Source organism: Anolis carolinensis, chromosome 1, assembly GCF_035594765.1.
Source record: "Anolis carolinensis isolate JA03-04 chromosome 1, rAnoCar3.1.pri, whole genome shotgun sequence".
NCBI classification, from domain to species: domain Eukaryota; kingdom Metazoa; phylum Chordata; class Lepidosauria; order Squamata; family Dactyloidae; genus Anolis; species Anolis carolinensis.
The window spans coordinates 72,019,864-72,035,735 of record NC_085841.1 but is presented as its reverse complement, the minus strand read 5'-3'; the positions used below and the strand labels follow the sequence as shown (position 1 = coordinate 72,035,735).

General features: G+C 38.1%; 1 protein-coding gene across 1 annotated transcript in view; it reads left to right on the top strand.

The window, feature by feature from the left end:
* The window catches only part of tulp4 (TUB like protein 4), a 114,444-nt gene that overhangs the window by 78,941 nt on the left and 19,631 nt on the right, over positions 1–15,872 (top strand). Inside the window, exons 5-9 of the mRNA XM_003215770.4 lie at positions 6,424–6,604; positions 12,326–12,460; positions 13,189–13,355; positions 14,272–14,496; positions 15,196–15,430. Of these exons, the coding sequence (XP_003215818.1) occupies positions 6,424–6,604; positions 12,326–12,460; positions 13,189–13,355; positions 14,272–14,496; positions 15,196–15,430 (943 nt within the window). The remainder of the gene's footprint in view (positions 1–6,423; positions 6,605–12,325; positions 12,461–13,188; positions 13,356–14,271; positions 14,497–15,195; positions 15,431–15,872) is intronic.

Genomic DNA, 15,872 nt, shown 5'->3' with positions numbered 1-15,872 from the left:
AGCCGTTCCTCATAGGGCTTGGTTTCCAAACCTTTGATCATTGCAATTGCCCTTCTCTGGACATATTCTAGTTTGTTAATATTCTTCTTGAATTGTGGTGCCGAGAACTGGACACAGGATTATTCCAGAATAAAGTGGGACTATGTCTTCCAGAGGTATGCTGCAGCATACTGTTAACTCATATCCATCTTATAGTCTACCAAGACCTCTGACACAGGCCATATTTATAACACCTGCAGAATCTGCCACATTGCGTTTTGAACGTGGCCGTCAGGCTTTTCTCCAGAGCTACAGGCAGTGCAGCTGACAGCTGGTCAGACAAAGCCACAGCTAAAGACAGAAGTTTCATAGTTTCAAATCTGGCTACCAGTATTAAAAACTCTAAAATCAGAACAGTAAATAAAGAACAACACTCTGAAAACAGGGAGATTCCATACAAGAAACAATCAGGGCCAGCTAACACCTCCCAACAAAGGATTCCCCCAGGCAGGAATCAGCCTGGCCTTGAAGCTGGCAAGGCCATTAAATGCTAATCAAGGTGATTAATTGTAACATTCACACTTGCCTCCAACAGACAAGAGTTCTTTTTCCTACCCTAGATCTTCCACAGATACATCACTCCCTTGCTTAGTTTCCAATATACAGCACCTCACAACTCTGAGGATGCCTGCCATAGATGTGGGCGAAACCTCAAGAGATTTTTTCTGGAACATGGCCATGCAGTCTGGAAAACTCACAGCAATCCAATGACTCCAGCCATGAAAGCCTTTGACAACAACACGCTTTCATTCTTTTACTCAGAAGTAGCTTGAGTTCCCAGCATTGCTTGGGATTTATATTTTATGATGGGACAACTCATCAAATTATAAAGCTAACAAGTATTTCAAATAAATAGCATTACAAAATGCATATGCAGGCAATGCAGGCTATGTAAGATAGTTATTCATAAATGGTTGTTTTGACTGAGTCACATTCTCTTGGCCTTGAGTCACATTCTTAGTCTCAGAAAAAGATGGACACAACCCGCTTTTAATCAAATTCTTAGATTGCAGTCTTGAGCAAACCATATTGTTTTAATCTTGATTCATATTTTCTCAGCCTCAGTGAAGGTTCTGTCATCACCTCCTTTTTAAAATACATTTTAATATATCAATTACTTCCTTGACTGTTGAAGAAGTGCTTTTTGATTTTTCCCTCATCCTAGGCCTCATCTTGGGGCTCCCAATGGTGCAGCAGGTTAAACTGCTGAGCTACTGAACTTGCTGCCCAAAAGGTCTGTGGTTCGAATCCAGGGACCGGGGCGAGCTCCCGCTTTTAGCCCCAGTTTCTGCTAACCTAGCAGTTCGGAAACATGCAAATGTGAGTAGATCTATAGGTACTGCTCTGACGGGAAGGTAACAGCATCCCATGCAGCCATGCCAGTAACATGACCTTGGAGGCTTCTACAGACAACCCCAGCTCTTTGGCTTAGAAATGGAGATGAGCACCAACCCCCAGAGTCAGACATGACTGGACTTAATGTCAGGGGAAAACCTTTACCTTTACTTTTAGGCCTCATCTTAAATGTTTTTATGGATAACCATCTCAGTGGCATTAGAGCCAGCCTTTTCTTGGAAGTCACAGTGTCTCAGCCTCAGAGCAAGGCACAGTCTGTTTTCCTTTTCTTTGTGGCTCTTTCTTTTCTTCCTCCCTTCCCCTCATACATCTTGTTCTGTTCCTTGTTTTTCCTCATACATCTCCCCTTCCTTCCTTCCTTCCTTCCTTCTTTCCTTCCTTCCTTCCTTCCTTCCTTCCTTCCTTCCTTCCTTCCTTCCTTCCTTCCTTCCTTCCTTCCTTCCTTCCATCCATCCATCCATCCATCTATCCATCCTCTTCTTTCTTTCTCTTCCTTTCTCTTCCCTTATTTTTCTGTCTTTCCTTCCTTTCCCGCAGACATTTCCTGTTTCTTTTTTCTTCCTTCATCTGGCTTATTCTTGGAAGTTGCTCTTTTCTGGCATGGGTGTCCAGACTGAGGTCTTTGCTTCATGTTGGGCTTTATGGTGCAGACACCAGTCTGTGTACCAGTAGCTAATGCATTCTGTCTATATACTGCCCTCTTCTGATTGCATCTGAGCACTGTATAGGGTACATACCTGGAAGCCAGTAGCTAATGCTTTTTTTTCCTATATACTGCCATTTTTTGCTTTTGGGATTTATAAGGTGATTTTTTAAAATTGTAACTCCTCGGTTATTTTAATTTGGATAATGAGGAGCATGTGTATCAAGTGTGGTTCAGATCCATCAAGCCATGTAGGAGCCTTTGTGGTGCAAACAAGCAAACTAACATACTGTAACTTTTATTTAGAGAAATAGATATGATTCTAAAAACAAAGAGAATTTAAAAGACTCAAAGTACAGAGGCAGATTCTGTCAACTTCTGTAAATTTTAATCATACTATATACAGTAACTCCTAAAAAAGCAACAACGTATATTGAGACTCTACAAAACCTAAAACAATGTATTTTATGTTACATGGTGAAGACTTTTACTATTTGTTAATTATTACATAAAAAGAGGGAGAAATGCTGTACGACTTTCCTGGTAAGTCCCAAGTGTGAGCCTCTCCCACCAGAGCCCTTGAGTTATCTAGGTCAGGGCTCTGCCCTCAAAACAGCATTAGAAAGCATCCAGCAGCTAAGCAATCTGCAATTTATTGCCCCCACAGGTTCTATTTAGGGATTGAGACCTATTTTTCAAAGCCAAGAAATACTGATTTTTCCCATCTAGTGGACAAGTATATTTTGTAAACTACAACTTCCATCCTAGCTTTCATGCATGTTTACAGTTTTGATTGTTATGGCCATACTACGCAGCAAGTAGGAAGAAGCCCTCCTAATTAATTAGTACATTTAAGCTGCATGCAATAGAGACTATGGCAAAATTGCTTTCATAAAGGCTCCTGTAGTAGACAATTACTATCTGTAAAATTAAAGTCTAGCAATCAAAGAAAACTTGAGTTGGTATTACAAGTGATTCTCTTGCAGGAGAAATGAAACACTCCACTATATAATATTTTAGGCTATTTTTAGAATTATTTCAGGGTTTGTGTTAGTTCTGTCATTTAAAATTAATGATCTCTGGTTGCTCATGCTAAGAGCGTTATCAATGTTTCATGTTCTGTTGCTGCACTTTTGGACTGGATACAGGGCTTTCTTTCTATATTTAGAACGATTAGACATATTTTAGCGATACTTGCTGCCTTTTATACAGTTATAAATTATGTAAATGGATAACGTTATTTGCTACTTGCTCAGCTGTCTAATGTTTATGAGTCCCCAGGAAACAACTTATAGATCCAATAAAAAAAGGAAATTAGGCTAATTGGGATATTGGCCTTTTCTTCAGTTTTCTTAAGTGACTATTGTAAGCTGCTCTCTTTATTATTATTCAGTTAGGAATATGAAAATGTTCATTATGTATGAAGAGATTCCACAAAGCTTTCCAGCAGTCCTTGTTCTGTCTCTTGGCTTTAGAAACAAACTGCTTTGCAGTGTTGAGTGCCATAGACCAAATCATTTTGACACAATAAAATTAAAAAAAATCTAATTTAAATTGAGCTATATTATTATAACATTTCATCAATTGCAAACTGTTGCAAGATTATGTGCATTTAGTGGTACAAAGGGGGAGATACATCAGTACGTTTTTCTTTAAATAGAATGCATTATCAAACAATATTCACACAATATGAGATATTGGAAGGCTGATGAAGCTGTACCACAGAGGAGGGCAAAATGCATAAATCCAGATAGTTTTGTACTGTGGATGCCAGCATTTCTCACCATTGACTATGTTGATTATGGCTTATAAGAATTGCAGTCAAATGGCATCCCAGAGACATGCATTCCCACCAAGAATCTTGATACCAGAATGATAAATAACCATTTAAAACCAAGAGCAGCTGTTTTCAAGATAAAAATTGTGTTTTGAAAACTTTGAAAAAAGGGAGGTTTATTTTGAAAATCCAGATAATTTTTTTTAGTTCTATGCTAGTTGTCTGAAAAAGCAAAGAACTATAGAATGAAAGGAATCTGTATTTATCTAATTTCAACTCATACCCCAGTTATGCTTTAAACTTGATTATGAGCTATGTAAAAATGGAATTCTGTATTTTTAATTGTTGGTTTAGAGCAGTTGATGTTTCTCTTCTAGATTTGCGATATCTACCAGGTCTACCTGAAATTTCATCCTGAACCTACCGATCTGAAGATTTTGTTTTGCATTTATATCATCACATGGTTCCTTGAGTTTAAACATTAAAATTACTTCTATGTTTGAATCCATGAATGCTGTGGATAAAGACTTAAAATAAATTTCTAGTCTGTGTGCTTCCATAACAGGACAGATAAGTGAACTGAAGTGAACATTTGTGTGTAGTTTTTTATCATAGTTCCTCTGGTAAAAAAAAAATAAATGATACAGATTCTGCTTATTGACCGCTTTCCATAGCTTGCCATTTCCCAAGCAAACTTTGATTGTGAGCAAATATTCTTCATCAGTAGCTTCCCCAAAATAGATTGCTCCCATTTTTTGTAGCAGGGTAAAAATCCCACATTTCAAAAATCACCAATTTAAAGGTCAGTAAATCTGGAAATGGTTCTGATTTGAATCAAAGCTTCAGTAGTAATAGGAAGGTCATTAAAGAGGTAAAAATATTTATTGAAAACATTTGTCCAAATATTATTATTATTATTATTATTATTATTATTATTTACAGTCCTCAGAGAGGATAGTTTATAGTACAAAGAACATGTAGATGGTCATACCTTTTTGATTCACCCTCCAAAGCATTGACGATAACACAACAAAATAATACAAATAAGAATTATAAGAAGATACAAACAAACTTATCCTCATACTGATTTGAAACCCTTCAAATGAACTATTGAAAATATCATATTAAAGCAACTGATTGAAACCAGTAAGCTACTGGAAGATGCCACATTTGGTGTCAAGTTAACAGCATTGGCAATTATTTGTCAGTTATTATTTGGTCCTGCTAGTTATGTGTTGGACACATACTCTTATATGAACAGTAAGAATCCTTAGTGAGGATAAAGGTAAAGGTTTTCCCCTGACGTGAAGTCCAGTCGTGACTGACTCTGGGGGTTGGTGCTCATCTCCATTTCTAAGCCGAAGAGCCGGCGTTGTCCGTAGACACCTCCAAGGTCATGTGGCCGGCATGACTGCATGGAGTGCCGTTACCTTCCCGCCGGAGCGGTACCTATTGATCTACTCACATTGGCATGTTTTTGAACTGCTAGGTTGGCAGGAGCTGGAGCTAACAGCGGCCGCTCCTGCCGCTCCCGGGGTTTGAACCTGGGACCTTTCGTGATGATACTTTATAATAATGATGACATTGAGTTTTATGCTGTAGATACTATTTGCGACATATAACCAAAAGATTAATTTGTCCTTTCAATTTATTTAAATAGACAGATTTCTGTCTATATTCAAGTTTTCAACTGGTAATATAAATAAATCAGCAATGCACCATCCTAAAAATATTCATGTGAAAAAGAGCCCATTCGTTTCAGCAGAGTGGAACTACAGTGCAAATATGTGTGTGTAGGATTATAGGCCAGAGTTGAATTTTCCAGGTGTGCCACTGGAAAGGTGTCAGGTGTGCTTTATGCTGCACGTCTTTTAAAATCTATGAAAATAGACTGTTCAGTACATCAGGGAACAAAACATGCTCCAGGGGAAGGTGTCTGTAGGTTATAGTAGCTCTTATCTGAGATGATGTACTTGGGCTGTCTGCTAACTGCTATTTTAAACTTAAAGCCTTGCCTCATCCTTCTATGTTTGACATCGTGGGTTGAAACTTTCCTTTATTGCTTGTTGTTGAGCTCATAACATTGCTTTTTCACCTGGACTGTAATGCTCTAGTTCCACCTGATTAATTTATATTGATTTTTTTGCCAGCTTTGCTGCAGAGACAGGCATCTGGTTGCCCTCACATGGTTGGCGATGCGTTGGTGGAGTATTCCATCATTGTCATAATCCCCAACCATCTTTAAAGTGTTGCTGGCTGACAAGCTTTGACCCCAATGTTCTAAATATTTTGAAGCCAGAACACATGTCTGCTTGAAATTTTTCATAATTTCTCATTTAAGTAAATAGTTTTGTGCCTTGGAAGGCCATTACAGATTGAAAAATGTATTATTGTACAGTATTTAGAATCCACAGCATGAAAACATGTCTGGACATGTGACCAAATCAAAGGCCTCTTCTGGTGGAAAGATACCATGTGAGAAAGGCTCTTGTCATAGATTAGCTATGGCATGGTGCTAGATAACAGTTGGGAAAGAGACACTGAAACAGAAGAAAATGTCTTGTTCCTATTTTAAAAATACTTCTCCTTTCCATTTATTTTCTTTTAGGTCCTGTTTGGCACAGCAGACGGACAGGTGATTGTCATGGACTGCCATGGTCGGATGCTAGCACATGTTCTCCTTCATGAGTCTGACGGCATCCTTAGCATGTCCTGGAACTACCCAAGCTTCTTGGTCGAAGACAGTAGTGAGAGTGACACTGATTCTGATGATTATTCCCCACCACAAGGTTATTTGCTTTGATGTTGTGGTCTTTGAATCTCAGTTGCCTACTTTTCACTGAGACGTAAATGTTGAATCTTGACTATACTGATTTGAAATGCTCATGTGCCTTCTTACAAAAATACTTGTTGCACATACACTAGTCAGACAAATCTTGTCAAGAACTCAAATACCTAAATTTCTATCAGATGGAATGGGTAGGGTAGGCAGGTGGGTGGGTGACAAACATTAACTTTTCTACTCCAATATTAAACACCAGAAAAATGTAGAGTTATTTTTCATGTCAGGAGTGACTTGAGAAACTGCAAGTCGCTTCTGGTGTGAGAGAATTGGCCATCTGCAAGGAAGGACACCCGGATGTTTTGATGTTTTACCATCCTTGAGGGAGGCTTCTCTTAATATCCCCATATGGGGAGCTGGAGCTGACAACGGGAACTCATCCGCTTTCTCCCTGGATTCGAACCGGCAACCTTCAGGTCAGCAGCCCAACCTTCAGTTTAGCAGTCGTGCCAGCACAAGGGTTTTAACCCTTGTGCCACTGGGAGCTCCAAAAAATGTAGGTGTATCACCTCAATGAGAATTTAGACTACAGATGCCTAGAAATTTTCATTGATACTGTAATGCTGTTACCAATATGCAAGCCAGTATTTCTCAAGGCAATCTGCATGGCAAGGTCTGGCTAATAAATTGTATTATTGCCAGGATATTGAATGTCTTTTTGGTAAAAATGACTAGCTCTACAACATTGGGTATCCATTACATCCTTTATAATATATCCCATTATCTGAATTTAATGCTAATCTGTCTATGCAACCATATCTTAAGATGAACAGTTTCCTCCTGACATCATTAAATGTATCTAACTACTGATTTGCCGGTCTCCCTATCTATACAAGCTATTTTTTGCCTTTGCTTTTTAATCTTAGAAAGCCAATGTAGCTGTTCATATCTTAGGGAAATTCATTTCTCTTTTACTTGGATTTCACTTCCTTAAGAAAATGATCACTGGATGACATATTTTCTTTTCATGGGCCTGTTGCCTGTAGATAAAAGAACAGTCTTCTTAATAATGGAAGAAAAAGAAGATGTAGGCAGTTAACATGAAAATACAGATAAAGTTAATACAAATGAAACTTTGCATGAAACAAATAGGTTTCATAGTTAGCCGCAAAGATCCAGGTCTAATTCAAAAACTTTGGGGCTTCTTTAGAGGCACCCTTAAAACATAAACGTAGCTTAGAATTCCAATTTGCTTAGGAACATTTCTATAGTTAACATCTAGTATCTCAGGAACTCTTTAAAATGTACTTAAAATGAATTTAGCTTTTTTTAAAAAAAATTTTTTTAGCTTATCAGGTTTTTTTGTTTTTTTTATTATATTCCAACAATTAACAACATTTTAGCGATGCATGTCTTATTTCAATATTCATAATACCAAAAGTAACTAATGGTTAAATGACATTTTAAACGATCCTTTGGAATGTAACACCCAGCCCCTTACCCTCCCCCGTTCCCCCTTCCCCCCGGAACAGCAATTCAATATATTATCATTGTATCATTTTAACTGTGTGGAACGCCTGGTTCAAGGTAGTGTTTAGCTTTCTTGACATCCTGTCAGGATTCTTATGTGTTTTCAGGGGAAAAAATTTACCTCATTAAACAAAAAAAAGTTTATTGGAAGTCTCCTAACCAAGTCAAAGGAATGAATGACAAAAGGGGAACATACAAAATGATTGTACATAGTTACATTATGGAATTTGTTGCCATTCATTATGATCATGACCACTCAAGTATGTAGAGTTAAAAGGGACTGTTAAACAACCTGTGGAAGACATATTTGTCAATCAATACTATTAATGATGATTCTATACCATAATCAAGATCAGAGGCAACCTACCTCTGAATATTAGTTGATAGAATTGCTAAAAAATAGTAGGAGGAATCTTTTACCCTCAATCCTTGTTTTTTGTGAGCCTTCCAGATGTCTCTAGTTATTTACCAAAGAACAAACCAGAAAGAACTAGATGTGGAGACAGAGAGGTCTTTGGTCTGAACCAATAGAGATTTTCACCTATGTCATTATTTTGCATTTTCAAGTTTGCAGTATTGGTACAGTGTATTTAGAAAACAATTAATGGCTGTTTCTAAGCTTGGAAGTAAAATAAATCTTCCCATTTTTGTACATATTTCCACTTCTTCAAATAATGGCATTGGATGTTCAAAGCATCTTTTCCCAATATTAGTAATATAGAATAATATAGAATATACACTTGGCTTGACAACCAACATCATTAGCATAAACATCACTACATTTGGAGATTTCAGAATGATGACCATGTGGATGGCCAAAGAAAAGATGGGTGGACATCATCAACAAAAACATGCATGTTGCCAAGCTGAGACCTGAGGATGCCCAAAACAAAGCCCTGTGGAAACAATAATCACAGTGCTAATCCCTCAATTGGGAAAATAGCTTAGAAAGAAGAAGGATGTTCAAGACATCTATAGAAGTAAATTTATGATTTTCACATGATTAGTTGTAAAGATTATTTCATTTGCCAGTCTGTTCCTAAATTCCTGCTTAACTTAAAGTGGAAAGTATAGTTAATTTTGTACTTTCTGGAAGCAAGGAATGTGGCCTTTGAAAGGGACATGGCCATCTTAAATTGTCAGATCCATTTCCAACTGGGAGGTCTGCTACTGGACCCAGGTCCCAGATCCAGTCTTTCCTCAGTCCATCCTACATTCAGGGAGTGAAAACAAAAAGTCTCCCTAAAACTCAATAGAAGTATTGTCTTCACAAATCTGTCTTCACACTTATTTGCAAGAAATAATAGTCAGTCCTCCACCCTCTGGTTCAATCATCAGTGGCTTGAAAATATTTTAAAAAAACAATTCCAAAAAGCAAACCTTGATTTTGCCATTTTAAACATTTTAAAAGTACCCTTGTATATAATGGGACTTGAGCATCAACACCTTTTGGTATCCACGGAGGGCCCTGGAACCCAACTCCAGTGTGTATCCATTATATATTATTTCCTCTCTAGGAAAGGGGGTAGCTTCCAGTGTTGGGGGTTTCCTTCATCAAAATATATCCTAATTATGTGATTATGGGTTTATGTTTGTCATGAGATTGATTTGCAGTTCTGTGTGGGACATTTGTAACATCTGATGCATCCCTGTTGATGACTAAAGTAGGCAAATGGGTAAACAGTGCTGAGTCAATCAGGAGTGGGTGAACTTGGTACATGGCTTGCTTCTCATGATTATTCTAAAATGATCTTACAAAGAAGTACATGTTCCTCAGAAACCTTTGAAAAAAGGCATGTCTTTGACTCATGCAGCTGATTGTGATGGGGTTGAATGAATTCCCCTTGCTTGCAAAATGCACCAATTGTGGTGTTTTTAACATCGTTGTCTAAGGACACTTTTCTGGTATGTCTCATTACAGTAGATAATCACATGAATGATAACATTCTGTTCCGGCTCAATGTGACCTGTATGATTAACTAGAGTACACGTAGCTAGCGTCCTGAGAATACCTTTCATTTAGGATAGTAGCTCCTCCTGTCAAAACAGGTTATAGACAAAGAACTAAATTCTGAAGCCCACAGCTGGTGCTGTAAGACAGTTAAATATGAAACACAAAGAAAGATTTTGTGAACACTGGAGAATAATTTCATATAATGGAAAGCTCTCTTGTAGAGTGACATATAACTAGGGCCCCATCTACACTGCCATTGCAATGCAGATTGAACTGCATTATGTGGTCAGTGTAGACTCATATAATCCAGTTCAGTGCAGTTAAACTGTATTATATGAGTCTACGCTGATCACACAGTGCAGTTCAATCTATATTGTAATGGCAGTGTAAATGCGGCCTAAGACGGCCAGTTTCTGCATTCTCAGGGCCCACTGTTATGCTCCGTCATCAGTGATAAGGGTTGATGTTAGTTGGCATTATCCATTAGTAAGGATTTCACTGATGTGGAGCAAATGTGTTTCAGTACTTTGAAGTCATTGGTTTGGACATCTGAGGAAATAGCATGTTTCCTTTAAGAGGCAAGACTGACAATAGTCTTATCACTTTGCAAAATGTTGTTTCTGATCAACTGCCATGCAATGATTTTAACCATAAATTTGATGCCTATGAAGAAGATAGGAATGTGCTTGAAAGCTTTAATAGTACAGGCAGCCCCCGAGTTACAAACATCTGACTGATAAATGACTCAAAGTTAAGAACAGGGATAAGACAACAGGAAGTTAGAGAAATCTACCCCTTGGAAGGGATATTCACTCCTGGAAGAATTACCACAGGGAAAAGGGGTCTCCACTGAAGTTTTATCCTTAATCCTTGTTTCCACAACAAGCCAATTGTTTCAAAATCCATTTGTCAGAGAGGCTGGAAGTGAGGTGAAATCTTCTGAACAGGAGCACAGACAGCAAAACAAACACCATAGGGATGTTAACCCTACCCTATGCTATTCAAAGCATATCTGTGTGTGTGTGTGTGTGTGATCTCTCTCTCTCTCTCTCTCTCTCTCTCTCTCTCTCTCTCTCTCTCTCTCTCTCTCTCTCTCTCTATATATATATATATATATATATATATATATATATATATATATGGCAGGAGTTACACTTTAAAAAGTACCTGTTCCGACTTACATACAAATTCAATTTAAGAACAAACACTTATACCTTTGAAAATATCACATCAACTTAAAACTTTAAAATATTAAGTTAATAATAATGTCTGAAGTCCAGGACACTAGGGTTCAAATCACTGCTCGGCCATGAAAACTGCCAGGCAACTCACACTCTGAGCCTCAGAGGAAATCAATGTCAAATTTCCTCTGAATAAGCATCACCAAGAAAATCCCATTGATAGCATCATAGTGAATCAGAGTTGACTTGAAGGTACATAATAACATCAGGTTAATGAGATGGATGATACTTATTATTCCTTGCAAGCTTGGAAACTCTAGGTTTGGAGTAATCTTGACTTTTAGGGCAAGGTCAGGATTGATTTGCTCTAAGGCTCAGGCCCTGTCTACACTGCCATATAATGCAGTTTCATAATGAAGTTTAACTGCACTGACCTGTATATGAGTCTACACTGCTGTATAATGCAGTTAAGTGCAGCTAAACCATTAATTTCAGTTAGCAGTCCACAGAATGCTTCTCCAGTGCCATATTTCAAATGAGTAATGTCCAGCTTTCACAATAATACATAGAAATGGAAAATATAATGGTATGGACAATCCAAACTGTGGTCTTCAATTATATAGCTTTACACTTTGGGACCTTTCATGTCTCTGAAGATACCTTGTCCATTCCCCAGTAGTAGATTGTACTCCTTGAAATGGGGAAACAGCAATGCCATAGGATCTCATAGAAGGCAAACTGACTTGTATCTAGCATGACTAATGTTTCTGAATCATTGGTAGTAAGAAATAAAACCCACACTGAATGCATAGATGGCTCTATGGTGGGAGGAAATTGTATTTTAAGGACCATTGAGGGTTCAAAAATTGTGGCAGTCACAGAACACTATGGACCATCCTACTCACTGTGTGATGAAGATGGGACTTGTTCTTTAACAGTTAAAAGGTATGATGGGAAGGTGGCCACTTGGTGACACAATTGATAGTGCCAACAACTTTTAATGAGCTGGAAACCTGTCCTTGATTTCTGTTTCATTTTCTAAAATACCTCTTTCCCTTGGCAGATGGTCCAGCTTCATATCCAGTCCTAGTTCAGAACACCAAACCATTGCTCACTGTCAGCTTCACATCGGGAGACATTAGCTTGATGAACAACTATGATGATTTGTCCCCGACCATCATCCGTTCAGGGTTGAAAGGTATGAAAGCGAGACCTTTTCCTATCCACTTCCACCCAGTATATCTTCCATTTTAAATTTTGATTGCTTTGACATGAATATTTCAGTGCCTGTCTGTTGAAAGCTTCGCTTTGCAATGATTTCTGCTAACAGGAGCGAGTGACACCTTCTGGTGAACAGGCAAAACCAAATTATGAGATTCTATTTGAAATCATTAGAATCATGCTTCGTGTTCTCAGGTGTTCACTGTAGAAAATGGAAGTCATTTGCTTTTCAAAATAACTTCCAGCTTTATGTGACGGCTCATTTTTTCTGCTTTGTCTGTTCTCTATTTTAAATGGTTTTCTAAAATAAAAATGAACCCAAGATTCTAAAGTTACTTCAGTGTGAAGTGATACTTCACAGTACAGCTGGAAACTTTAATTAGTTAATGATTAAAATCAGTACTGGGTAACAAGCTGCCAGTTGGCCTTATTGATTTTATAGCACCAGCGCTGCTTTTAATGCCCCACTTCCAAATGTCAGTGTTCAAATGGCAGCTATTCCTTCCCTCGTTCTTCATAATCATGTACTGCATACACACAGTTTGTTAAAATGAGGTATATAGAGAAAACCTGACATAGATAGATTGGGGACTACCATCTGAAGTTTTGTTTATGATGAGAAGCCTACGCAATCTGAATGGCAATTATATACGTTTAGGGCTGACTCTATTTGCAAAGTGAGCCTTTCACCACTTCTCATTTTAGATGTAGTTGCTCAGTGGTGTACGCAAGGAGACTTACTGGCTGTGGCAGGAATGGAAAGACTAAGCCAACTAGCTGAACTTAGTGGAGCTTCTTTTCTGAAAAGTGCACTCGTCAAGTTCTACAATATTCATGGAGAACATATCTACACTCTGGAGACACCCGTACAGGTAAGCCTTTGTCCCTCGGAACTAACTTATAAACACACAAAATTACCAAGAGCATCTATGTAATTTATATATGGAAGAGGCCTGAACAGTTGTCAGGGCCATTGTAGTGTATTAAGTCTTCTGTACTACTCTTCACACAATCAAATCAGTTGGAATTTCAAACTAGCAATGATGAAGCAGTTTAGTAAAGAATAAAAAGTAATGAAGAGAATACTGAAAAAACCCTATATATATTTATAATAGTGAAATAATACCTTATCCTGTCCATGAAGGGTAGTGTGATTTGAAGTAGTATAGTCTAGAACAGCACTTCTTAAGCTGTCAGTCCAAACCCTCAATGGGGTCGCCTTAGCTCAGTGTTGAGGTCACAAAAAATTGGCAATAATAAATGTTCCTGAACGTCACCTAGTGGCTGTTTAAAACATGTACATGAATCCTTTGTTTCGTGTTTACAGTAGACTGTGCAGAAGATGCTTCAGTTGTACTCCACAAAAAGGAAAATCAGTCTGTTTAGCAAGCATTGCAAATGCTGATTTGTCATCAGTAAAAGTTTGTTTTTGACACCTGTTTTATATACCTATATACCTGGGGTTGCTTTAAAAAGTCTGGCCAAAAGGGGTCCCGAGTGGAAAGGTTTAAGAAGCTCTGGTCCAGTATATGGTAGACTCTATTTCAGAGGAAGGAACTAGCAAAACCACACACAAGTATACCTTGCCTGAGAAAACTCTTTGAAAGTCATGGGTTCAGCATAAGTTGATGGATGATTTGAAGGCACATACATACATTCGCAATACACTAATAGCATTGGAACATACAGCTTGGGTCTGTAAATAATGTGACGTGGCCTGTGTGATGTATGCTACAGAAAACGTGTTTTGTTGACAGAAAAACATCTCAAATGTTATTTTTCTCACAGTGCCCTATCATCTCCATCTGCTGGGGTCACAGGGACTCACGCCTGCTCATGGCATCTGGCCCTGCCCTGTATGTCGTCAGAGTGGAGCACAGGGTGTCCAGCTTGCAGCTCTTGTGCCAACAGACCATTGCTAGTTCCTTGCGGGATGACAAAGATATCAGCAAACTCACCCTGCCTCCCCGCCTGTGCTCATACCTCACCACTGCCTTTACACCAACGATCAAGGTAAACACAATTGAAGGCAAGAAATCATGGTTGGGAACTTTGTCTTAAACATATTCAGGGCAGCAACATTCATAAAAGAGCAAAAATCTTTTAAAAAATTTAAAAGCACAGAGTACATAATCCAACTTTTAGAAGCTTTTCTGTTTTTTATGGTAATTATGTTATAAATTGAAAGAAGAAAAATATAACAATGTTAAAAGTCACAGGTTCTACATTATTATTTCTTTTGTCGTTTAAGAAGAACTAGGAGATATCATTGCAGGCAGGGAAATAGCCTTTTTGGCTGGGACAAAGAGCAATAAAAGATGGGTTATAATATTTTAACTCCCTCAGCAAAAGAAAAGTAACCTCCCTTGGCATCCAGACAACTCCTGTCCTGTATAAAGCATTTTCTCAATTGTGATACTGATGTTTTGTAGTTTTTAGATTCTGTCATAAACAGTGGCAAAATGAGGAAAATGCAGTAGTACTAATGCCTCTTTCATACTACATAATGATAGTCCTACTGTATGGTACTACTGTAAGAGCCTGCAGAATCTTGTGATTTGTAATTTGAGGAGATACTGGAGTCCTTTGGCCAAGAACTCAAAATACATTCAGAGTCATAATTGATTGGTTTTGTGTTACTGTAAAGGTGTAGAGTGAAGGAAGAACTGTTTCTGTGAATCACATCCCCCCTCATTTTATATTTTAACCCAGCCTCCTATCCCAGATCCCAATAACATGAGAGATTTTGTTAGCTACCCAACATCTGGCAACGAAAGGCTTCACTGCACAATGAAGAGGACAGAAGACGATCCAGAGGTTGGAGGGCCTTGCTATACCTTGTACTTGGAATACTTGGGAGGTCTGGTGCCTATCTTGAAAGGAAGGCGGATTAGCAAACTGCGGCCTGAGTTTGTCATTATGGATCCTAAAACAGATGGAAAAGCAGGTACAAAGCTTTTTAGCAGATTATTTCTAGATTTGTTTTGGGCAATTCGATGAAGAGGTCCACATGAATTCAAATTTGCACAAGGATTTTTTGTATAAATATTATTGACTTTATTCTGGGGGCTGATCTTTAAATGCAAAAAAAATCCCTCCAATTCAGCTCTAGATCTACTTTGTATCGATATGAATTATTGACTGAATGTTGTGGATATCCATGTGCGTATTACAGTTTTTGATCCTCAAACAACATATTCAATCAAGATACAGAGATCAGTAAGTCCACAAAACTGCTTTATCCATCAGAGAATTGATGTCCATTTTATTTTATTTTTTGTCTTATCAGCCATTCTGGATTAGTCTGAAGGCAGCAGGTGTCTTTCAAACTGTGCCATCTGTAATACATTATAATATTCTGTGTCCTGAAGGGAGAAGAAAGAGTCTAA